Source organism: Chinchilla lanigera, unplaced genomic scaffold (assembly GCF_000276665.1).
Source record: "Chinchilla lanigera isolate Chin_1 unplaced genomic scaffold, ChiLan1.0 scaffold00052, whole genome shotgun sequence".
In the NCBI taxonomy this organism is placed as follows: domain Eukaryota; kingdom Metazoa; phylum Chordata; class Mammalia; order Rodentia; family Chinchillidae; genus Chinchilla; species Chinchilla lanigera.
In genome coordinates, this window is record NW_004955453.1 from 17023633 (window position 1) to 17048994 (window position 25362).

The 25362-nt window shown below is 37.7% G+C and overlaps 1 protein-coding gene across 2 annotated transcripts in view; it reads right to left on the reverse strand.

The window, feature by feature from the left end:
- The window catches only part of Xrcc5 (X-ray repair complementing defective repair in Chinese hamster cells 5 (double-strand-break rejoining)), an 87182-nt gene that overhangs the window by 56180 nt on the left and 5640 nt on the right, over positions 1-25362 (reverse strand). For both annotated transcript variants that reach the window (XM_005395688.2, XM_005395689.2), the window contains exons 3-10: positions 23043-23226; positions 22020-22068; positions 21086-21208; positions 17356-17547; positions 12723-12837; positions 11430-11568; positions 7874-7986; positions 3890-3952 (exon numbers count right to left, since the gene is read on the reverse strand). In XM_005395688.2, the coding sequence (XP_005395745.1) occupies positions 3890-3952; positions 7874-7986; positions 11430-11568; positions 12723-12837; positions 17356-17547; positions 21086-21208; positions 22020-22068; positions 23043-23226 (978 nt within the window). The remainder of the gene's footprint in view (positions 1-3889; positions 3953-7873; positions 7987-11429; positions 11569-12722; positions 12838-17355; positions 17548-21085; positions 21209-22019; positions 22069-23042; positions 23227-25362) is intronic.

The following is a 25362-nucleotide window of genomic DNA, read 5'->3' on the forward strand; positions in this document are numbered from 1 at the left end:
GAAAAAATAGTCTTGCTATTTCCAAAGCTTAGAACACAGTAATTCTTCCATCTAATCCAGCTACCTCCCCGCTCTTCCTTACTGAAACCGTCCTCTGGAGTCACCCATGACCCCTCCATGCCAATTCCTGGTTCCTACTGCAGTGGCTAGACACACAGCAGCTGACGCCCATCCCTCTTCTGCACACTCTCCTTCTCTGGCTTCCAAAGTAATACTCTCCCCTAATTATTCTGTTGTGTGGGCCTTCCTTCCCCATGCTTTTCTCTTCCCCCAGCTGATTCTTCAAGTCTACTTTTGGCCTTTCTCGCCTATCACTCTAAAATTCTACTTGGGGATTACATAATCCAGTCCCATGAGTTGAAGAGTCAAAAATATGTAGAGTCAGCTTTAAAACTCTCCTAAGATCCAGACTTAGATATCTTACACAGTGTCTAATGTGGCATTTTCAGGGACCTGAAGATATCCATGACTAAAACCAGTCTTTCCCCAGTCTCTTCCTACATTCTCTATTTCCATTAATACCACCACTCACTCAATAAAACTAGAGGCCCAAAGTCTTTGATAATACTGCTTTTCTCATCCCTCAACTTAACTCTAACTCTAGACAGTCTATCAAATCCATCACTGCCACCTATTCACTGAGCTGATCATATCATTCCCCTCCATAAAATCTTCTAACGGCTCCTCTATTCCAGGCTTACTGAGTTGATCTGTGACTGGGAGCACCTCTTGTACCTTCTCTCCCCTGTAGCTTCTGCATGCACAATTTCCTCCTAGCTAGAATGCCCCCTCCAAATCTCCAGTTCTCTAGTTTCTAACCCATTTTCAAAGCTTATTAAATTGACACCCTCTCCGGTTCAGATTTGTCTTACTCAGTTGCCTCCCTTTCTCAAACTCCCTGAACACTATACTTTTCTAGCATAGTAGATAACCTGTGTCAAAGTTAGCTAATTGTATTTCTATTCCCTCCACTAAAAACCTATGTCCTCAATGCTTATCCACTGAAATTCTCTGAAGACTTCATAATAGATGAATTCTGTTTTCAGCTCAATGCAGAAAAAATATTTACTACCTATTCTTTGTTAGCCACTCTCTTAGGCTCCATCAGAAAACAAAGATGTGTCCCTGCCCTCCGCCTCCTACCCCCCGCCCAATACAGTCTCTCCAAGAAAAATGGGAGATATATCAAATACAAGACATCCACACTCTAATAATAGTTCTCATGTGAAAGGGCCAATCTGAGGAAAAGATTACTTCTAGTTTGTTTGGAAGTTTTCATTTCCTTTGACTGGAGTAGTTATGGTGTTAAAGAAAAGATGGCAGTCATGAATGACTGCTCTGTTATAACATCAGAGTACCCCTGCATTCAACTCAACTGAAGCTCCATTTCTTTTCCTTTCCCTCTCCACTTCTCTTCCATAAGCAGAGCAAGTAAGCAAATAAAAGTACAGATTTTCTACACAAAAAAGTTATTGTATGCTCATGACCACAGAAGAAGTTTTTAAAGGAGTTATTCACAGGATCATAGAATATTTGAGTTAAAATAATAGTTTAACAACCTAGTTGATCTAGTTTAACAATCTACATGTAGGTTCACCAGACTGGTGGTACTGAAGACTCTGCTTAGAAACTTAGGGAGATGGGGATCTGACCATCTCACAAAAATTCATGTGGATATACTAATTCTTGTTGACAAAATAATTCTTCACCTGGAAGGAGAACTACCACATGTTGTTCTCAGCTCACCCCTCCAACATGAAGAAAAATTCCAATTCCACCCTACCATCCTCTAGATGTATGTGGCATACTACTAAGCCTGTCATCCCTCCTACTCCCCATCTACCCACACATCTTCTTCATGTGATGTTTTTTGCAATACTGGGCATTGAAATCAGGGCATCATGCATGCAAGGCAAGGACTCTATCATGAGCTACATCTCCAAACCTTTTAATTTTTTATTTTGAGACATGGTCTCACTAAGCTGCCCAGGTTGGCCTTGAGCTTGTGCCTCAGCCCCACAAGTAGCTGGGATTACAGGTATGCAACACCAAGCCTAACTTCTCTCTGCGATTTTTTATTGGAAGTATTCATATATCAAGCGCTCCCTTACTCTCCGGGTTACATTATAAATTCCAATTAGATAATAGCATGTTGTTTTTTTTTTACTTTCACATCAAACTGACACTAAAGGTAGTCTTTTGCCATTAGAAGTGAAAACATCTTTTTTTAAATGACCTTAAAGTGACCATATGATCTGTAGTATGAAAATCCATTATACCAAATGGAGCCATTCTTGTTGCAACCTACAAAGAGTCTACAAGCTATGGAAAGGAAGTGGGTACACTCAAGTCACTGACGCCTACTCCAGCAATCATCTCACAGAAACGACCCAGTAAGACAGCCTGTCCTGTCCTTAAAACGATCTGTACTTAGCCACTGGTGACAGAACTGCCAACTATAATCTAAAGACTAGCTTTATACAGTGATTGCCGTAACTCACCAAGCAGAGTGTGGTAGCTCTGTCAAGTACCAAAAGGGTCAGTGACTCTTCTTCCATAATAACTTGCATAGATTTCTGTCCCAATAAACCCTAAAGTCTCAAACAAACAGGAGGCAACCAGATCTATGCATGTGTGTCCCAGATTGGAATCCTTTTTTTTATTCCCAAATACAAGTTCTTTCAATGGAGATTTGTCTCTCAATTTTTATTTCACATTCACATTAGAAATTAGTTACCTATATAGCTGCAGATTTGAATCACGCAATTCATAAGGGTGCCCTCAGCTAGCAAGTCTAGATAATCACCCAACAAATGTGTTAACTCAACTTTACATTACAACATCACTTACTGCATATCCAAAATCTCATGATCAGAATCTTCTCCGTGTAAAGGGACAAATAGTTAAAACCTCGGAGAAGTTAAATAGAAATCATGATTTGATAGTACATACAAAAACATGCATGATGTCTAGAGGATTTGATTCAGGAGAAACCCGAGAACTAGAATTCTCAAATTTGAAGATTCACATGTCTACTGTGCACTAATAAATCTGTTTAGTACAAAGTGGAAGCCAAGCATTTTCTTCTCCTAATTTTAGTTGTTCCCACAGAATACTGGCATACTCATCCACTAGACCAGCAGCCAGTTACCTTTCAGAAGTGAGGAGAAAAAAGAGGACTATACCCATTACACCAACACCCTCCTCCCACCCCTAATTTCAAATGCAAATACTTCAGAAACTTGGAAACCTATTTAAATTTCCTTAAACAGACATTAGATTGCAATCTCCCTATTAAGATTAACATCTCCAAGGAAATAATAAGTTCTGACTTGGAAGTAAGAAAGAAAACATTTACAAAGAGGTAGATGAGAGTGTAGGATGCAAAAATCACTGTTGTTAGCCAGGCAGAAACAAGGCTAAAAACAGAGTATTTGGGGAATGTGGCAAAAACAGCACAGAGAGAAAGAGAAGGAGTAAAAGACAAATTTCCTGAGTGATGGAGGTAGCCAGTGAGTCTCTGAGGAACCTCTCTAGGATGCTATGCCAGCACGAAATGTTCAGTGTTTATAAAAATCAAAATGTCAACCTGACCCCAAACCTCCTTAATATTTGACCATCAAATTCTCATACCTAAGTGCATCTGTTCAAAAATTTTTTAATACTTACAACTGGTCTTCAATTGCAGAACTATGTTCTCAGAACTTTTGGTTATGCTAAGACAAACTCGTTTATCATTTCTCCATTTTCAGAGTCAAAATTTAGTGAATATTCCCATTGCTATTATAAGAACTCATGTCATTTTAAACAATAAAGCCTCAAACAACCCACTTTCATAAAATGACAATTCAATTCTATAGCACTGCCTCAAAGACCATACTCAACTCACCTCATCACCATGCGCTGGAAAGACCTTTAAAACTTGATTTCCCATAAAGAATTTTCTCTGGACCTACAAGAATAAGAAAGGGGAAAAAATGGTTTTGATCTAGAATAATAAATATACACCTATAACATCCCATGTTGCTAAAAAAATCTATTCAAAATATTCTTGCTGGAAAACATACACAATTACTAGAACCAACTTATTACTTGACGCCTAATTCAATTCAACAGAACAAATAACTGTACACCTACTATGTGTCTTCCATTATGGATACTACAAACACAACAGTAAATAGGATATAATCTTGTCCTTGAGGAGCTTAGGTGAATAAACATGAAGTTAACTGAATCCAAGGTTATATAGTGTTGTAAGAGCACAAAGAGGCATTGAGCTCTGTTGTAAGGGTTTAGGGAATATTTATGAAAATGGTGACATCTAATTCAAGACTTAATAAACTACATAGGAATTAACCTAGGAAGTCTGGGCAGAAGATCCCAGGCAGAAGTAACAGTGTGAATAAAAATATAGAGTGACATAAAAGCATAGTAAATCTGATAAACTGTTTTGGGAGTAGTGCAGAGCCAGCAAATGATGGAAAAGATTTAAAAACTCAGATTGGAGATTAACAAAGATTAAATCATACAGTCTCTTGGGAACAAAGTCAAATGGTTTGGACTTTATCCTAAGAGCAGTGAGAAGGCAGTGATAAACTGCAGAGACTAAAATGAAGAATGAATTAAAGAGGGTCAGGATTGGAGAAAGGGAAACTAGTTAAACCAAAAACAAACACTGCATGTCCTTTTTCTCTTTTTCAATTCAATTAAGTTTTGTAGCAGGTATAAGAGGGGTCAAAGCAATCTACCAATATCAGGAAAGCAAATGAATATCGAGAAACCTGCTTATTTCTAAGAAGGTACCATGTGCTACATTGGGCAACATTTATTTCTCCAATGTTTTTTCTGCTCTCCCACCTATAAAGCTGAGAAATCAGGTGTCATGGTATCAGCAGCTCAAGAAGACTGAGTCTCAAAGTGGGGTGGGGGTGAGGTTCCAAAAAACTCAAATATCCCTGATCTCTACTTTCATTCCCCATTTGAAAAATCCTACTTCTAAAAATCCTATTCTTGCATTTTGCTACATTCACATACATTGACTTGCCCAATTAGAATCTGTAATAGTTCTTGACTTACTAAAGAACTAATGATAAATTTTCCTAATGGACCTAAATGAGTTTTCAAAGAATAGCTAGACATCTAGGGGAAGTTCTAGCTAAATTATTATCTATTTTATAATTAGATACCCAAAACACTTGACAAACTGACCTCTTGAAATTTTCACAATTGAGAACAATTCTCTCTCTCTCTTTCTCTCTCTCTCTCTCTCTCTCTCTCTCTCACACACACACACACACACACGCAAAAATCACAACCTAGGTTGGAGCTATAGCTCAGTGGTAGAGTACTCGCCTAGCATGACAGAGACCCTGGGTCTCACCCAAAAGTGCAGCAAATTCAATCCAGGAATGTGGAATCCATAATATGGAACTATATGTGATTTTATTAACAATAATCATCAGTCTGTTAAAAGGCATATGCTTATATTTAATCACAGCCACCATGGGAGACACTTTGCATCCTTTTGTTAAGATACTATATGAAAGCAGGTATTTAAACTGGACTATGGAACAGTGCACTTGTTCATCTCCTGAGCAGACTCCACTAAATAATGGCATTGCCTTTAGAGTCAGAGACCTGGCTTAAAACCCACCTATAATATCTTTTAGCAGCATGGTCCTGGACAAGTTACATAATAGCTCCAAACTGCAATTACTTTATCACAGAGCCACCGAGAGGGTAATAAGAATTACATGAAAATCATATAAAATGCTAATATTATTACGATTATTCAATAAATGGTAGCTATGATTATCTTGTAGCTGTCTGAGATTATAGTTAAGATAAAACTGATTTAGAGCTTAAAGAGTTGATTTTGAAAACATTTCACTATAAAAGTCTTCTAAAATGAAAAGCATATTTTTTGTTCTGTTCACGTTTTTCTTCTGTTATTTAAAATAGCTCCTGCCTCCCAATCTGGCACAGATGATTTCAATATTCTCAGTCCTGAATTATATTTCAAGGTGTTTTTCCATCCATTTTTTCTATTATCTAGACTTAGATCCACATCTCAACCGGCCAATTTCCTTAAACTGATCTAAAAATGAGGTTTGTGAAGTCAGGTGTGGTAGTGCATGCCTGTAATCTTAGCACCAGGGAGGAGCATCATCATAAATTCAAGGCCAGCCTGAACAACATAGTGAGACCCTATTTCAAAAAAAAAAAGTAAATGAGATTTCTGTTTCACTGAAGATTTGTAAGCACTGCCATTAATAATTATGTTTTAAGTTTATATGCTTCCCAAACTGAGTAGTTTTACTTTTAAGAAAAGCATTATTTAGTGGCTCTTGTTAAAGATATGTTACAGACACTCAACTTCTAAAAGGCGTTACTGTCACTAGTAAAATCTTACAGACTTTTAAGTTAATACCCTAAATTTTTGGCTTATAAGTTTAGAAACCACATATTAATTAAGTTTAGACAAACATGAAAACAGTTCTTCTCAACGTCAATGAATTATGCTAACACACACACGGACAGGGACCATATGCTAGAGTAACATGCAGAACTTCAAATCCAGAATACAGAGTGGTCAGGCACACGCTTGTAATCCCAGCACTTGGGAGGCTGAGGCAGGAGGACTGTTGCAAGTTTGAGGTCAGCCTTAGCTGCATAGGGAGTTCAAGGTCAGCCTGAACTGCTCAGAGAGATCCTGTCTCAAAAAAACAAAAAAATAAACAAACAAACAAAAAATACAGAGTAACATTGATCTTCACTCTAATGTTCACATGACTCTGTTAATAAAAACCTCTTCATCCTTATAAAACTTAGGTAAAATACACATATAAAGATATACATCTATTAATAATAATTGACATCTGACTGTGTACTTCAAGAGTTTGTTCATTTTTTTGTTTTGTTTTGTTTTGTTTTTTTCATTTATTTGACACAGGGTCTTGCTCTGCAGTCCAGGTTGGCCTTGAACTCACTATGTAGCCCATGCTAGCCTCGAACTAGCAGTAATCCTACTGCCTCAGCCTCCAAAGTGCTGGGATTACAGGCGTGCACCACCACACCCAGCTTTTCTACTTTTTTTTTCCAAGAACATTTAACCTAAAATCTCTAGAAATCTTTTAACCATCCTTTCTAAAATTATCTGTGATATCCAATGGTGAATTACCACATTTCCCATTGTGTCTGTTTTGTGCATCTCTGTTTCTCTATCTAAAAAACATGTAACTTAGGTAAGTTTCTCACTCTAGAATTCTACATTGGATAATGAGACGAAAGGTGATCAGCACGAATGATATTCTGGCGCTAATGGTCACTTAAAACTCAGCCAGATCTTTTTTTCTTTTCCTTTTTTTTTTTTTTTTTGTTTTGAGACAGGATCTCTCTGAGCAGTTCAGGCTGGCCTTGAGCTCACTTTGTAGCCCAAAGTGGTCTCAAACTTGCAACAATCCTCCTGCCTCAGCCTCCCGAGTGCTGGGATTACAGGCGTGCGCCACCATGCCCAGCTCTCAGCCAGATCTTAAAGGTCTAAAACTTTCCATTATACATAAGTTTACAGAAAACAGTACAAGAGCAAAGAACTGGTATTGTTTCTTTAAGGTTACTACTAGTTATAATGGCTACTAAGGCAAAAAAACTGATTTAATTGAATTTATCATTCAGATTTGTCCTAAAAGCTCTTACATCTTCATTTTTCTCTTCAAAAACCAAAGGTGACAACATTAAACCTCAGACTACATTTCAGATGACTAAGGTAAGTATATATTGTAAATAAAATGATCAATGAAAAGCACACCATCTCAGGCAGTAAGTAGAAAAAGGCTCATGTATTTTGCTCAAAATTACAGAGTAATTGCTGTACCTGAGAAGATCTACAAAATCCCAAAACAGAAAAGCACTTCCCCTCCGATTTATATTTCATTTGTTCCTCATCCACTTTAGAGAAAGGAACTATATCACTTCCGTAGCGGAACCCTAGAGAACAAGAGAAGAGCATCTGTTAGGTATATGGGGCCTCATTTTCTCCAAGCTGAAATGTGTTCTACGCATACATTAACAATACATGCATACTTCAGAGCCTGCTCCATCTTCTACTCCCTGGAACCAAATTACCGCCCCTTATGATCAACAGAGAAAAGGCAGCACAGATACCAAGCCACACACAATATAGAGATTAAAATCTAATTACATTTTAAAGTTAGCATCTTCTGCAATATAGTTACCTTAATGATTATCCAGCCTAGAATAAAGAACACAGCAAATGCAATATACTAGCTATCCTCCAAAGATAAACCATGGTTGACTAAAGTACAAGTGTGGTTTGTAGACATAATAACAAAAACACATTTATTCAGAAACCTGGAGACCCACAGAGAAAACCGCCCATAGGAAATTTTCAGAACAAAATGTTCTGAAAAATATATGCTGGAGACATACAAATGCTTAAGGGAAAATGACAAAATTCTTCTGTTTAGAAATATTCAACTGATAAATTGCATGTTTTTCTTCATTTAAATTTATTTTATCTTTAGAATTTTGGGGGTTTTTATGTAAATATTTGCTATTTGATAAAAAAAAAAAAAAAAAAAAAGGACAGGGCCAGGGATATAGCTCAATGGCACAGAGCCTGCCTGGCACAAGGTCCTGAGTTCTACTACTAGTACCAAAAAAAAAAAAAGACAAAACCTCAACCTCATTTATTACCACCACTCTGTGGAAGACTGTACTCCTTCAATATAGTGTCATATAGATGGTGAGAAGGGTCATCAAACTTCCAGGGTTCTGGTCTTGGGTAAATGCAAAGGAAAAAACTATTCATCTTTAATTCAAATAACAAAAACCGTGAGTTTCCAGGCACAGATTCTCTGATCCAATGTTTATTTGTTCCTGCTAGTCTGCTGGTACCATGTATTTAGGTAAAAAGACACAAATTTCTATCTTCCTTTTTTAAAAAACTGGCAAAAAAAAAAACCAACAAACATTAACAGAGAAATACATAGAAAGTTTTCTCTGTATCAATTATCTTCCTACTTAAATAGTTTGACAGTGACTTGAAAGTTCTAATGAAAACTGTGTTTTCTGGTTCTAAAGGGCAAATATCCCTAACTGTTCTGTAGGCAGAAAGTATAGAACAGATTACCTTACAAGAGATGACTGACAAGTGAATGTTTGAATTTTTAAAAACTTACCTATAGTAAAACATATTGCCAGGAATGATAGGATAAGTGTGCGTGAAGTAGAGAGGAACTACTTTTAGTATTCTAAGGGGGAGTGATGGCAATGTGTCTTGTACTATAATAAATTTTTTAATTTAAACCTTCACTCTATGTTTTAATCATGCCAAGTAGGTCAACATTTATGGCAATTTCTGTCAAGTAAAAACATGACAGTGTGTCCTCATGCAACCTTATTCATCTTATCTGGAACCATGTGACTTCTGGTTCTTCCCCACAGTCAAAATGACCGTGAAAAGTAAACATTTTGTATAAATTCAGGATATTAAGGCAGCTATGACAGCACAACTAAAGACACAAAAGAGGACCTCCAGAACTGCTTCACAGGGTGTCAAGAATGGCAGGATAGCCAGGCGTGGTGGCACACACCTATAATCCCAGCACTTGTGAGGCTGAGGCAGGATCGCCCAAGAGTTTGAGGTCAGCCGGATTACATGGTAAGAGTCTGTCTTGAAAAACCAAAAACATACAAACAAACAAAAAAGAATGGTGGGATAAATATATTTGAAGCAAGACACATTATTTTGAGGGGTATTAATGGCAATGTGTCTTTTACTGTAATAAAAAATGTTTTACCTTTTTTAAAAAGGTAAACATTCCCTACATTTTTCAATCACACCTCATATAACCACATTCCTTTGCCTACATAGGCATACTAGTCCCTCTGTAGACAAGGAACTCTAAACACTAGGTGACGGAGAATGGACAGACAGAAGAAGTTGATGAACAGCTATAAAAAGGCAAAGGAAAAATAATGTATTCCCATGCATTTTGAACCCAGTTTTTAATGTTTCTCCTTCCAACATCACCCCACTGTAAATTTCCTTTTTCCCTAAGATAACCAGAACCTTCTTTGCTAACAACCAAAAGAACTGGCACCCTCGTCACTGGTCCCTGCTCCTCCCAATCCATCCCGCACCTGGCTGTCATATTCATCTTCCTAAAATTCAGCTCCAATGACAACCTGCTCCTGAAAATTGTAAATGACTCCATGTTGCTTTTAAGATTACGCATAAATTCTTAGCCCATCCTTCAAAGCCCTTCATTAGCCAGTCCTGATTCAGAATAATATGAAAGAGCACAGCCCTAAATTCAAGTTGTGCTAGCTGCCAGCTGTGTGACTTCGAATACATTAATGAATGTCTTTCAGCCTTGGTTCCCTTATCTGTAAAATGGAATAAGAGTACCTGCTTCAATAGGTTGTTGTGACAATCACAAAGGCAAATGCACAGTGTCTATTAGATACCCATCTAGTCCTACTTTTCTGGTCCTGTCCTTTAATCATGCTATTCTGCCTACTACTGCTAGTTAGGACACAAGGAATTATTAGCCACAGAGCCATAATTCTAACCCAAGTCTCATTGCAAAATTCATGTTCTATGAGACTGCACTGAACTAAAGACTTAGTAGAAATTGGAGGATATTAATGACATTCTATACATAACCTATCAGGAGAAAGATTGATAACCACTACCACCTTTAAATTATTCTATTCTGCAACGCATTTAACTATATGCAATGAGTACAGTACCACAGGTGAAACTGTTTACAAGACTTGCAAATCAAAAATATACTGGGTAGTGCACAGCCTGGCAAGAAATGTACCTAAGGACCCCAGGAGATGCTACCTTAACCATTATTTGGCATGTTATAACTTCAGCTCTTGGACATTTGGATATTTTCAGCTAGTTTCTAAGTCCTCTAGATAGAGATGCCATCTACACATATTATTCAAGCCAAATGGGTATGACAAACAAGTACAACTTTAAAGACCCTCATGACTGTATTTTTCTTACCCTCTAAATTAACTTAAGGGAGTATATCTGGAAGGATATAAAGCCTAAAATTGGCATTTAAAGAACTACGAAGGAAAACTTTTTTTAACATTCTTTAGCCATTCTCCTAGCTAGCGAGTTTCAACTACAAAGGAAAGCTAAATATTATTTAAAGTCTCCACCACTTGAGACATTTACAGTTCAGACAAATGAAATTCTGAAGTGTCTTCCTAGGAGCCATCCACCTAAACCCAACAGAAGAGCTAAAGGCCCTGTGTCCCCTCAGATAGTTGCATCTCCTACCTCAGAGAAACGTCTCTGAGTGAACACCAATACAAACCCTAGCCAGCCTCATATCACTTTGAAGAAAATATATTTTAGACAAAAGCACAAACTCTTACTCTCATACCTTGAATAGTATCTTCTTTGGAAACTTCAGTTTCATCATCATCATTTAAACAATAAACTGTTTCTTTTTGTATATCTTCTTTCTTTAGAGTTCGTGCATCCACAACTATCCAAGTCTTTTTAACTCTCTCCTGTAGAATCTTATTTCCAAAAGATAAAGGGAAAATAAGAAAAGCGAGGATTGTGATTGATAGAAGATGAAAATCTAACACACTCTCTGGTTCACATGAAAAAGATTCCAGAACAATTACTCTAGCTAGAATGTTGCTCTTGCCTTTTATGGAAATCCTTGTTTATTTCATAAGAAATACTTTATGATTCTCCCTACAGTCCATTTTTCCCTAGAGAAATCCACATACAAATATTAGTATCGGAATATACTAAACCATCAGACCGCCTGATAAAGGGGGACCAACCTATTTCATTACAGTTTCCTAATGAAAAACAAAGAAAGAGCAATATATGAGAAGTCAGAAATCAACAAAATTTGAAAAGGAAATCTGCATAAAGAAGCAAAGGATGACACTGTCCTCTCATTCCTAGGGACACAATTCTAGGCCTTGATGGGATAAAAATGAAACATAAGTAAAAAAGAAAAACCTCCCAGGTTCTTACAATATATCATGTGTTTCAGAAATAAGTCCTTGAATATACAAAAGCATGTATATTTATTTTGTGTACTTAGAATATTTTTATTTTTTGTGCATTTAAAGAAAAAAGCAAGGAAGCACATGTAGAGGAATCAGAGACTCCTCGCCAGACTGGAAATTTATCAAATAATCACCAGAAGCAACTCACTATTGACAGTGCACTAATATGCACAAATGTACATATATTATGAAATACAATTTCACAGTAACAGCTCATCAGTTTTTGACGTTTCCTAGATGCTGTTACTATCAGAACATTAGTAATTGAAGTAGGTGTGCCTGAACCCCCTAAAACTCTGAACTTCACTTGGCCGCACTGTCTACCTTTCTGCTATAATATTACAATGACAACTTAATGCATTACACTTTTTTCTTAAAAGAGAGAGACCTGAACTCATGATTAACACAATTATCAATGCACACAAAGAGAAAGAGGATGAAATTAAACTATTATAGACAATTCTTAAAACTTCTCCTAGAATGCCATCTACATAAAGCTAAACAGAGATTAAATGAAAAGGGAGAGCAGCTAGAGAAGCAGTAATTATGCTCTGAATAACCCACTCATGAATTGTCAGCTCTTTACATAAGCATTTTTATCTGCCTGGTAACATTTATTTTAAAAATATGTAACCACTACTTACCGATTTATAGGCTACAATCTTTATAGACAAATTGGAGCCAATGGTCAGTTGACAAGGCCAGGGCATGGAATGTCTTTCGATTTTCTTAAAGACACACAGTTGTCTCAGACTCTCACTTAATAAAGAAAAGCATACAATGAAAGTAACAATTTTAAAATGTTAACTTGTACTAGATGATACACTTAGTTTTCCAGAATGAGAAGTGAGCTATTGTTGACTTTTATAAAGAGAGGAACAGCAGGGAATGGCAGGAAAATGACAACCACAGGTTGGGAGAGAGCCAGAACACAAGTGAGTTGGCTGAGGAGGAAGGATGGCTTGAATTACTTTACTGACAGGTGGAAACGAACAGCTCTATCTTTCCCCATTCAATCATTTCTTTCAACTCTGCCAGTGGTTCTTAACATTTTTTCAGGAACAAGGACACCTTTGAGGATATGATAAAAGCACATTCACAAATGAGTCTGCATATAATATAAAGGATGTCTGAAAACAATGAATCTCAGGATAAGAATCCCTGCTCTGGGATAACAAAGGAAGGGCACCATCCTGTTACTTCACGCTCACAATGCTATAATTCATTAGTTGATGCCAACTTTTTCCAGTGAAAGACATAATGTGTTTTGATACCCACACAATAGTTAAATAAAGCCTTCCAGGGAGTAAGGGAATCAGCAGTCTATAGTCTTAAAGTAAAGTGGGTAACTATTGGTATTTTACTCACGAGAAGGGCTGAAGGAAGGGGACAAATACAACGTAAAGTGCTGCTTCATTTTACCAAAAATGACAATCAATTTTATTTTTACTGTCCTTCGTCAAACATAACAAAGAAGATTACAGGATAGGTTATTTCTATCCTTTGATATTCACTCAGAGACCGAACAAAGGAATTAGTTACTAAATACGCAAGGAGTGTACACAACAGATGTTTTGACTGATCTCCTCAGTACAGATGAAAGGCAGATCTACAAAGAGGTAAAGAGAATTATCTTACATTATCCACAGAGTTATGGACAGTGATACCTCAACAGGCTACAAGTCTCAGAACTAATACACAACAAACAGTAAATATTCTGCCTGTGAATTTGTTTCTAAAGTTTGTAGCACACCGTGGCTTTGTGTTGTTGGGGAACGAATGAGTCTGAGTCAAGTCTAACCTGCCTTACAGGACATTACCAGTCCAAGTATGAGGCAAGCTAAAACCATCACAAGGTACAGGTTCTGTTCCAGGAGAAATTCTTAGGACCACTGTAATATATAAGATTTGAGAAACTGCATTGGTTCTGCATTAGGTTAAATCTCTCCAAGTAGAAACCAAGTTGTCTTCCTAAGATCTTCTACATGATTTAAGCCCAGCTCACCATTGCCCAGTACAGCTTTGTATAACGCCTGGCCAACAGGAAACTGAGCATTTGAAATGTGGCTACTGTGACTAAAGGACAAAATTTTAAAATCTATTTAATTTTAATTAACTTAAATTTAAGTAGCCATATGTAGCTAATGGCTACTGTATGTCAGTGGCAAAGCTCTGTTCTATACCTCCATGGCAGAGGTAAAATCAAAGTAGCTTCAAATTGCTAAGACAATGCATAGTCAATAATTTAGCCACATGTTATACTACATTACTCAGCTTTCCCATTGCTGGGACACAATACTCAACACTCACCCCTTAGGAAGGAGAGATTTGACTTAGCTTACAGCTTCAAGGGGTTCAGTACATGGTCAGCAGACTCCCTGACAGGACATCATAGCAGAAGGGGATATGGAAGCAAGCTGCTTAGTTCATAATGGCTAGGAAACAGCATGGGAGCAGCACCAGAAAGGAAGAGACAAGGGTCAAGACATAGACTCCAAGGTCACAACTCCATGGCCCACCCAGACACACCTAGAAGTTTGTTCCACCAATCATCCAGGTAACCTCAAATCTAAACAAGCTGATATTCCACCCTAACTACCACATGCATTATGGGGTGCAGGGAACCCCTTTTAAATAGTAATTTAAACTGGCATATGATTTTTCTTTATGTTACCATGATTGATATGTTCGTTTAAGGTATGTATTCCTAACCTGGAAAGAGAAATAACTTAGGAACATTTACCTGTACATAGTGTGACAAGAACATATATTATGCTAAGAAGCTTTACGTTATTAGGATTCTTCATTAATTCCGCCGGCAACCTTTTGGGAAATTGTAATCCTATTTCCAAAATTTACATATAATTTTTCAAGCATATCTATACTCAGAAAATCAGGATGCATTATTTGTCAATTACAGCTCACCAAAAACACTTAAAACTGTGGATGCAAAAAAATTAGAGCAGATATATACTACAGCTACTCAAAAAATTCTAGCTGTTGAATCTTTCCTTCAATTGTGAACTTTGCTTAAACTACCTATCTTTTGCATATTGATAACAAATCAGAATTAATTCATAAACATCAAGCAGTATTATCTCTGAAAATCTGAATCCACACAACCCATTCTGCTTGGTAAAGTATCTGCCACTTTTGCCAAATCAGGGTTCTCACACATTATTCTAGATGCCACTGACACGGTTTGGGTCTTAAGTAGCCCACAAAAGGCCCATGGAGTTGGAAGATTGGTTGCTGATGGGCTTTTCAGAAGTGACTCCATCATGAGGGTTCTAACTTCATCTGTGGGGCAATCCATTGATGAGATCATAATTTGAGGTAATTTTGGGGAGGGGATGGAAACAGATGGGGCCCAGTTGAAAGGGGTGTGATGTTTGGGACTACACCTGGTCCCAGGTCCCTTTCACTAAAGCTCTTTCCCTCTGCCTCTGCTTCTCCTCTGCCACAAGATGAGTAGTTTCCCTCCACCACACTCTTTAGCCATATTCCGTCTCAGCACAGGCCTAAAACAATGGAGCCAGCACACCACAGAATGGAAACTGAGCCAAAATAAACCTTTCCTCCTTTAAGTTGATTTTCTCAGGTATTTGCTCACAGCAATAAAAAGTTGTATTGCTGTTGTCTGATGGTGTATTAAAATGAACAGTTAATGCTCACAATTTTTTATGTTCTGATTGACTTTGCATGTGTGTCTGGTGGTCTGAGCAACTGATTTGAAGGTAACAATATGCAATGGAATTACAATGGTGAACTCCTACCATCTTGTCTAGTGAAACTCTGTATTATCTCTAAGGTTCTATTGGAGAATTATTTTCTTACTCTCTTTAAGGGTTTGAGCAATCTTTCATTATTTCTGATAATCTGAACAATGTAGTTGAGGATAGCAGTATGCAACCTAACAACCACTGCTGATTTCTATTAATTTGCCTTGAGACCCTGTATCACTTTGAATGTTTTTGCTTTGATTTGTTTATGTTCATGATACTGGTATGCTGCTACTGTTCTATCTTTTTGTTTGCTTGTTTCTCATGTACTACTCTCTTTAAAATAAAAAAAAAAAATTTTTTTAAATGACTTGGTTACTTTTTTCTCATTGCTGGGACAAAATACCTGATGCCCAAAATTAAGGAAGGAAAGGTTTACTTCGCTTACAGTTTGTGGAGGTTTCAGTCCGTACTTGGCAGATTATAAGGCAGAGTGGCACAGGGCAGAGGGCTGCAGCTCATGGCGGCTGAACACAGCAAACTAACAAGACACACACCAGTGTGGAATATGGCCAGAAGCACAAAAGCCAGGAAATGGCCCCAAGCAGCCTCTTGCTCTCCCTTACATATGCAAACTATCCACCCCAGGGCGGGTGCAGCTCTCACACTCATAATCAATCAAACTCTAAAAGCCTGCCCCATGGCCGCATAAGGCTTTCGGGGGACACCCAGATACAAACCATGACAAAAAAAAATTTAAAAAGCTGACTAACACACAGAGCTTTAGAACCCTCTCAGGTTCTCTGCTCAAAATAAATATTTTTCTAACCTAACTAACAATAAGACTAATAAAGGAGAAGCTCTATTCCCTTGTCTCTACAAATAGATAAAACAGTTTGTCTGATTGTTATATGGTACTTAGGGGATTTCACTTTTTTAAAATAATTTTGCCATTATAATGCCTATAGGAAATCCGCAGGCTATAGCCTTTACATTTTCAGTGTGGTATTTTATGTACTGGAGTACTATCCTGTCATAAAGAAGAATAAACCTGAGATATTTTTAGGTAAATGGAGGGCACCTTGAGACTATACTTTTAAGTGAAAGACACACATGCCTAAATATCACACTATTTCTCTTTTGTGAGAAACCAAAAGTGTCAATAAAGACCAAAATGGGTGACAGATATTGGGAAGCAGGAACAAAATGTTCAAATGGGGAGGGAAACAAGGGAAGGAGGAGAAAGAAGGGAAGGTACAGAATAGAAGAAAAAAATGGAAAGAAAGCTTTTGTAAATAAGAAAGAGAAGAGGGGTTGAAAGGAGTGGAGGGGAATGTGGAAAAAAAGAAGAATCAAGACATAAAGGTACAAATTTCCTGTAAGTGTGATCTTTATGTATCTAAAATGTACCAATAAAATTAACTTTAAAATAGAAAAAAAGGTTTTCTAAATAAATAAAAATGACTAATAACTAATTCAAAAGCATTGTGGGGGGGTCCTCCAATTAAAACAAATTTATGTGGATGCAATAAAAATTTGTGCTTTCACTTCTTACCTGAAGGAATAAATTTCATCCAGCCCATCAGCTCCCTCTAAAGAAAGCATCACTTTCCTCACCATCTGTATACCTTCTTTTTGCTGCTCAGTGATTCCTTTTTGAAGAAAGGAGGGCCCATGGTCACCCAAGTGCAAGTTGCCATCTCCTCTGTCTCCAGTTCCATCTTTCTTGCCAATTGGGAAAGGCAAACTACAGGAAAAGACACCAGCTGTTACGAAGATAGGCTCTCAGGCAAATAATCAACTGGGCTCCAATCCTGTGACTGTCATGGACTAGCTATGAGAAAATGGACATATGGGACAATTTCACAAAGCTTCCTATTTTTCATCCGTCAAATGACACCTACCTACTTCAGCCAATACTGTATTCTCTCCATTTCATGTGACTGAAACCACTTTGATTTGGTAAAAGGGGCAAATTTATTACTTTACATAACCAAGTAATTGAAAAAGCAGGGTTATATATGGACTTAGGATAATCAGACCCAGGGTCTCAAATGCCATGATGTCTGACCCTTTCACTATCTCTGAGCACTGTGTCTTCATTTGTCCACATACTGGCTTCACTTTCAGAATGGTCTCTTCCCTATCGCCTCTGAATACACTCAAGCTGTGCTATGGTCTGAATGTGTGCCCCCAAAGTGCATAGCTTAGAAGTTAATCATTAATGTGATACTATAAGGCAGGACCTTTGGGAGATGATTAAATCATGACAGTAGAGTCTCAAAATTTAGAATAGCAGCCTTACAAGAGAGGCTGAAGAGAGAACCCTTCTGCCCTTCTGCCTTCTGGGGACACAGCAACAGGCAGCATCTTGCAAGCCAAGATACCCCACCAGAAACCTAGTCTGCTTTGGCACTGTGATCCTGGACTTCCCAGCTCCAGAACTGTAAGAAATACATTTCCTTTGTTCATAAATTACCCAGTCAAAGGTATTTTATTATAGAAACAGTGATGGACTAAGACAAGTTCACATTGCTTAATTCTACAACCTAAGAGGGACTCAGTATTTAATCCTCTGTCCTCAAATTCAAATAAAACTAGGAATCAATGACAGGCTGAGGACCAGCCTGTCCTCAGCCTCATTCAATCTAAGAGATTAAAGTTCTGAAAAGAATGCTTCCTACAAAAAAGTTAGGTGATATTCCAGGCAGATGCCCCCACTCCAAAAAAGTCACAAATTACCCCTTAAAGTTATTACAAGGATTAAACAACAGACTATGTATGAAATACTTTAAACTCAAATATTATTGTAGACATAGAGTCCTATACAAAAGTCAGAAAATTGATAGACATAAATAAAATCTAATTTTGTTGTTGTGTTTCACAGCAGTTGTTTGACTGAAATGAGACTAAAGCTAGGTTGGGATCGCCAGTTATAAAAATGTTCAATAATGAATATACAAACTGAAAAACAAACTACGCAAATATATTTTATGCAATATTCTAAATGGTACTTATACAAGCTTCCACATAAACAATCTCATTTAACCCTTATATATTAGGTGGACAGAAGTTTCTATCTCCATTTTCTAAAGAAACAGAAGTTACTGAGATGAAATAATTTAGCCAAAGCCACACAACTTGTAAGTAATGGAGCAAAGATTCAGTCACCTGACTGAAAGGGCAGGCTCTTCCCATGGTCGCACAGCACCTTAATCTATCCCTGGAAACTTAAACAGCTGTACCTAGTAATCTTTCATCAACATTATTTCTGATCACTCCAATGTGGATGGATATTGTTAAGGCAATTTCTCTATCCTTTTTTTGCTATACTTAAGATAGGGCTTTCTGTCTAAATTTTTTACTGCATATACTCAATATGACAGATATGTGTATCCTGCATAAAAAAGCTTCCAAGAAGCAAAGTGTAGCACAGAGGGTTGGCCTTAGGTTATTGCTACTTCCACAGCATTAACCAGGAAGAAAGGATAGATGACATGAAAATGAACAACCAGGAGGTTTATCCCCAGCCAGGTGTGGTGGCACATGCCTGTAATCCCAGCACTATCACTGCAAATTTGAGGCCAGTCTGTGCTACAAAGCGAGTTCAAAACCAACCTGAAATGCATAGCAAGGCCCTGTCTCAAAGACAAAAAAAAGAGAAAGTTTATCCCTAAAACAGAATTGACAAAAGCAGTTCTTTCTATGCTGCACTTGACTACAAGAAAGTTTTCTCAGAACTCAGTAAATTAAAAAATCAAATCTAAGGAACAAGCCTGCTCAGAATACAGTGTTTTTTTATGCTGCTAGTCTTTGCTTTAATCCAACCTGAACACTCAATCATACTTGGAATATGCTTAACAATAAAAGCATAAACTCTGTACGCAGTTTATGGCACAGGAAGAAAATATATGACCAAAGAAAAAAATAAAACCAGTCAGATAACAAGCAAGAAGAAAAGGCTATGTTCCCTTTTCTGCATACTTACTCACTAAAAAAAAAAAAAAAAAAGCCAGGTGTGGTGGCACACACCCGCAATCCCAGCACTTGGGAGGCTGAGGCAGGAGGATTGTTTCAAGTTCAAAACCAGCATGGGCTACAAAGTGAGATCAAGGTTGGTCTGAACTGCATAGTGAGACCCTGTCTCAAAACGACAAAAAAAAAGGATCAGCCCTTTCAAATGACACTGACAGCTCAGTTTAGTCCGCTTCAACCACGTGAAGCCATCCTGAGATCATGAACAGGGAACAGAAGCTGAGTCAGGCTTCTGAAGTACTGAGAAAACCTCAACTCCATAAGAAGTGTCACTTAAAAAGCTCTTAATTTCTCTGAAGTACCATTTTAACAAGTGCCAGTTTGATGGGTTATTCTGTACTCTTTCTACAGTTCTACAGAAAGGAGCTGTCCCTCAGCAGTCGTAAGGGGCACGTACATGCAAAAGAGATTCTTAATTCCTCCTAGCAGGCGTTTTAAAAAGCCAAAGGCTTACCACTCTGAGTTACAGACTTCTTGGTATAGCTCTCAACATGAAAAATGAAGTGTCCCCAGATTAATAATTCAACATCCTATACCATCACTTTGCCTTCACTAAAAATAGGACAAAAAAAAGTTTTAAATGCAGCAGGAAGGATTAGTATAGTGAAAAGAATTTTCTGCTAGAGGTGAAAGATAGAGAAAAGTAAATATTGGAGGGAAAATTCAAGATATTAGGGGAGGAAGGACACCTCTAGTAAACTATGAAATATACATTTTCCCCTAAATTTATATACCGTCTCTAAATAAACATAAGCAAATTACATTTTATATATGTTACTGCATCCTTTAAATCTTAGAAAAGTGTTAAATGTAAATATCAGACATTATAAAATGATTCCCAAGTTGACATTTTTGTCTACCTGTAAGCATCTACTGTCTGCAGGACAGTTCCCTGAGCTGTTTACGAAAACAAACAACCAATCTGATAGTTGAGTAAAGCCTTCTATGTAGGCAGGAGAGAAATTAAATATCCTCAAAGACTCTTCTAATTCCTCAATTTTTGAGTTTAAAAAACAGCACACAAAGAAATGATCTGCAACTGAGCTCAGTTTTGTGTATCTCTGACTTTTATCTCCTTATTACCAAAACTCAGAAGAGTTTCTAGAATACAAAGAATAGTCAGTAAATCAGTAGTCAGTCATGTGACAGATTCTGATTCAGTAGAAAGAACCAAGCACTCTATAAAAGGGTCCACTCATTGCAGTAAGGATAACAGGATTTGTTTATATATATCATTTGTATGATCTTACAAGAATTGCAGGGAGATGTTAGATTTCTTTAAATTATGAATTATAACATCCAGCTGATCTTTGCTGAATGGGCTGCTGAGGTCAGTGAACACTTCAATATGCCTCTTCTCAAACTTCTTTCCCCTAAAAGAGAGAATTAGCATGTTAAGAAGACATTCGCCTAAAGCCAGGTGTAACACACACCTGTAATCTTAGCAATCTGAGAAGCTGAGGCAGGACTGCAAATTCAAGCCCAGTCTGAGCAACTTAGTGAGACTCTGTCTCAAATTAAAAATGTTTAAAAAGGCTGGAGATATACTCAGTGTGTGGGCCCTGCACTATTTAATCCTCAGTACCACCAAAAGAAAAAACCACTGTCCTGAAATGTCTTCTAAGAATCAAACACACTTGATTACTGAGCAGTATGTGTGTATGTATATGCTCAAAGGCATACATTTTCATGGCACAATAATTAAATAATGGACTAGGCAGTTGGCCACAGTACTATGCAGTTCATATCAAATACTTATGGATCATATCACTTAGTATTTTTAATTTAACTTTACTTCTATTATTTTATTTTCATTTCTACACTGCTGGGGATCAAACCCAAGCCTCATGCCTGCTATGCAAGTGCTCTACCACTGAGCTACACACCTAGTCCCCACTTAGTATGTTAAAATATTACTGATACTTAACTTAAGAAAGAAGGAAACTGAAATATGCCAAACATTTACTTCTCCCAGAGAAACTCTCTCCAAATATAGCCTTCCTCTTTTTAAAACTTTAAAAAGTAAGGAGGCTGAACCACTGAATTCTATCAGATGTTCTTTTAGCCACACAAACATGCAACCTGACTGACAAAAAAAAAAAAATCACATAGTACATTGAATGCATCAATCCACAGTTTTTGCAGAAAGGCTGATTTCTGTTTTTTTCCAGATGAGACACTTACACAGTTTCACGCTGAATCACATCCATGCACACGATCAGTGCATCCAGAACTGAGCTAGTTAAGGGAAGAGACAGCACCAGTCACTTTATCCCACGAACATGTAACTTTCCCCAACAAAGTTCACAGTGCTGGAAACTGTAGACACTGGAATAGGCAATGATTTAAAAGCTCTTGCTAAGTATCCTCTAATTTCATTAACATATATTCACAAATGCTATATATCAAAGCATGCACCCTGACACACACAAATGTTTTTAAAAATAAAAATAAAAGGTACTCTAACACATTACAGTCATTTAACCAAAACTTTTGATGCCATTTGTTAGTCTCTACAACACATTTTTGGTGATCATAGTCCATTCTTAAGTAGGCAGTGAGCCATAACGCAGCATTTGGAAGTAACTCCCAGCACAACAGCACCTCCCAGTGCTCAAGAATGGAACTACTAACTGGAAAAACAAAATCAGGGACACCACAAAAGAAATTGGGAATTTCTCAGTTTGAATATCAATCTGATTTTTGGCACAAAAAAAAGTTCTATCCAGGGCAGGGTGGGGAATAATTACACTACAGTCTTCTAAAAATATCTTTTCTCTGCCTCCAAACATTTTTAACCTGCTACAGTCAATGCCACAGAGACACCCTAGTATCTTACCCTTCCTATGTCTCCCAACTCGTAATGTCATGAATACATAAAAGCAACAGTGACTGAAAGACCCAGAGCCCGGGCACCCAACCTGATTAACTTCACATTAAATCATAACACATGGGGTTGGGGATTTAGCTCAGTGGCACAGCAAGCGCCTGCCTGGCAAGTGCAAGGTTGTGAGTTCGATTCCTGGTACTGGAAAAAAATAAAAATAAAAATAAAAATAAATAAATTGTAACACATATCACCTCTCTGTCCTCAGAGTAAAACATCCCCAGATACCCAGAACTGGTACTCTGAGAGAGCCCTATCAAACTAGATTACGACTCCCCAGAGTAAAAGAAATTCTTAAATCTATGGCTGAAAAAGGATACAGTCAGCTTGCTGAGAACCTGGTTGGATTCTGCTTTCAATGTCCTCCAGCAAATCAAAATCAGGCAGCATCAGGTGCCTGTGCACGGTGATATTCTTGTACTGGTCCTCAGCAGCAAGGGCATTGTTGGTGCTGTCTGTACCAAACAGGACTAAAGCAATCTCATCCTTGCTCTCTGCAAACACCTACAGAAGAACGTCAGAAGACTGAAGATGACATTAGAACATGGAAGCTGTAAGATACCTAACCTGTGGGCAGCAAGACAACCATACTTCTCCATGGCAAGTCTCTGGAGCCATAAAATATTCGGCTTGATAAAACAAGGGACTTAGCTGGGGGTATGGTGGCACCACCTGTAATCCTAGCATTCAGGAGGCAGAGGCAGGAGGATCACCACAAGTTTGAGGCTAGCCTGGGCTATACAGTGACTTCAAGATCGGCCTGAACTACATAGAAAGATTCTGTCTCAAAAAAAAAAAAAAAAACATGGGACTTACTGACAATGCCAATCCCTAGGTTCTTAGCAGACCTTTTCTGATGGTAAGTCCCACCCTTCATTTCAGCACAAGTTAGAGTGAAGGAATGAAAAGGTACTAAGTGCTCTTACGCTTTCCAGCCAAATCAGAATCTAACTTCTTCTCGAAAACCATCATGCATAATTTGAAAAAGTATTGTCTTTCTGGAATGTCTATTCAAAGTTAAAATTTTTCAGAGCTTAAAAAAAAAACTTATACACTCACATCCTGTACCTCAGTAATTCCACAGATAGAAATACATACGCTAGAAAAATGCTTGCACATGTACACAAGAAAACAACAGGCAAGAAAGTCTTGCACATGTACACAAGAAAACAACAGGCGCAAAAACTGCAAGAAAATATCCATCAACAGGAGAATGCAAAAATACACTGCAGAATATTTGTACAGTGGAATATTGCATCTCTGTAAAAACAAATAAATTTGTACACTTATGAACATGAATAAATCTCAAAAGCATAACGCTGAGAAAAATAAGCTGAAGAATTACATGTTGCACATAAAACCATTTCCACATGCTTTTGACAGCTTCATACAATACTAAATGTTATTTATGAATACATACTTATATCCAATGGCATAAAACATGCATGATAATAACAACCAAAGTGCTAAGGTAAGGGAGAGAAGAGGGGGGAGAACGATGAAAAGAGCTTCACATTTATCTACCATACAAGGTACTTCCAATGTAGGCCTTTCATATTGATGGGTAAAAGTGCTCTATCGGGAGAGAATGGAATTCTGCCATTCTTCATTTTTGTTTAGTCAGTTAAATTCCCCCAGAGCTCCTCCCACTCCAGTTCCCAGTTATACCTGGAGTGAAGGTCCCTGCTACTAGAGTTTAAAATTGTCTAATACTAGGGGCTGGGGATTTAGCTCAGCGGCAAAAGCGCCTGCCTGGCGAGTGCAAGGTCGTGAGTTCGGTTCCTAGTACCGGAGAAAAACCAAAAAACAAAAAAAAAAAAAAAAAAAAAATTGTCTAATACTGCCTGTGCAGGTACTGCCTCCAGGATAAGAATTCATCTTCAGGAAAGGTAATCATGTCCCCATGACAAAAATCTCAGTCATGGGAGAGAAGGAAATTCTTTTTTTCTTTTTTAAGTTTTTTTTGAGACTCGCTGTATAGTACAGACTGGTCCTGAATTCACTATGTAGTTCGGATGCTTGTTATGTTGGGATGCATGAGATACTGAGTTCAATCCCCAGCACAAACACAAAAAAAAACTATCCAACACATCTTTACTCCAGGGTGGGGATTACAGCACTCTCTTCTTTGACACCTCAAGGACTCCAAGTCATCAGAATTTATAAAAATCTGGAACCGGTAAGAAGCAGGAATGCCCTAAGGAAGGAGCAATACTCAGAAAAATAGCAGAGGTGTCCACAAGGAGCTATAGCACCACGCATAGAAGCAGGACCTTATGGACTTAGAAGAAGTAACAATCACACCAAGTAAAAGCGGAAGAAGGAGCTGGGCATGGTGGTGCAAGTCTGTAATCCTAGAACTCGCGAAGCTGAGGCAGGAGGATCATTCCAAGTTTGAGACCAGCCTGAGCTACAAAGTGAGCTCAGGGCCAGCCACTGCATAGCGAGACCTTATCTCAAAAAGACCAAAAAAAAAAAGTGGAAGAAATAACAACAGATAACAATTTCATGATGTTTACAATATGCCAAGTACTATTTTAACCATTTTATCTACATTAATTTTTATTCCTCAAAACAACTCTATGTAAGAGATTTTGTTATTTTCCTTACTTTACACACAAGCTACTGAGGCACTGTGGC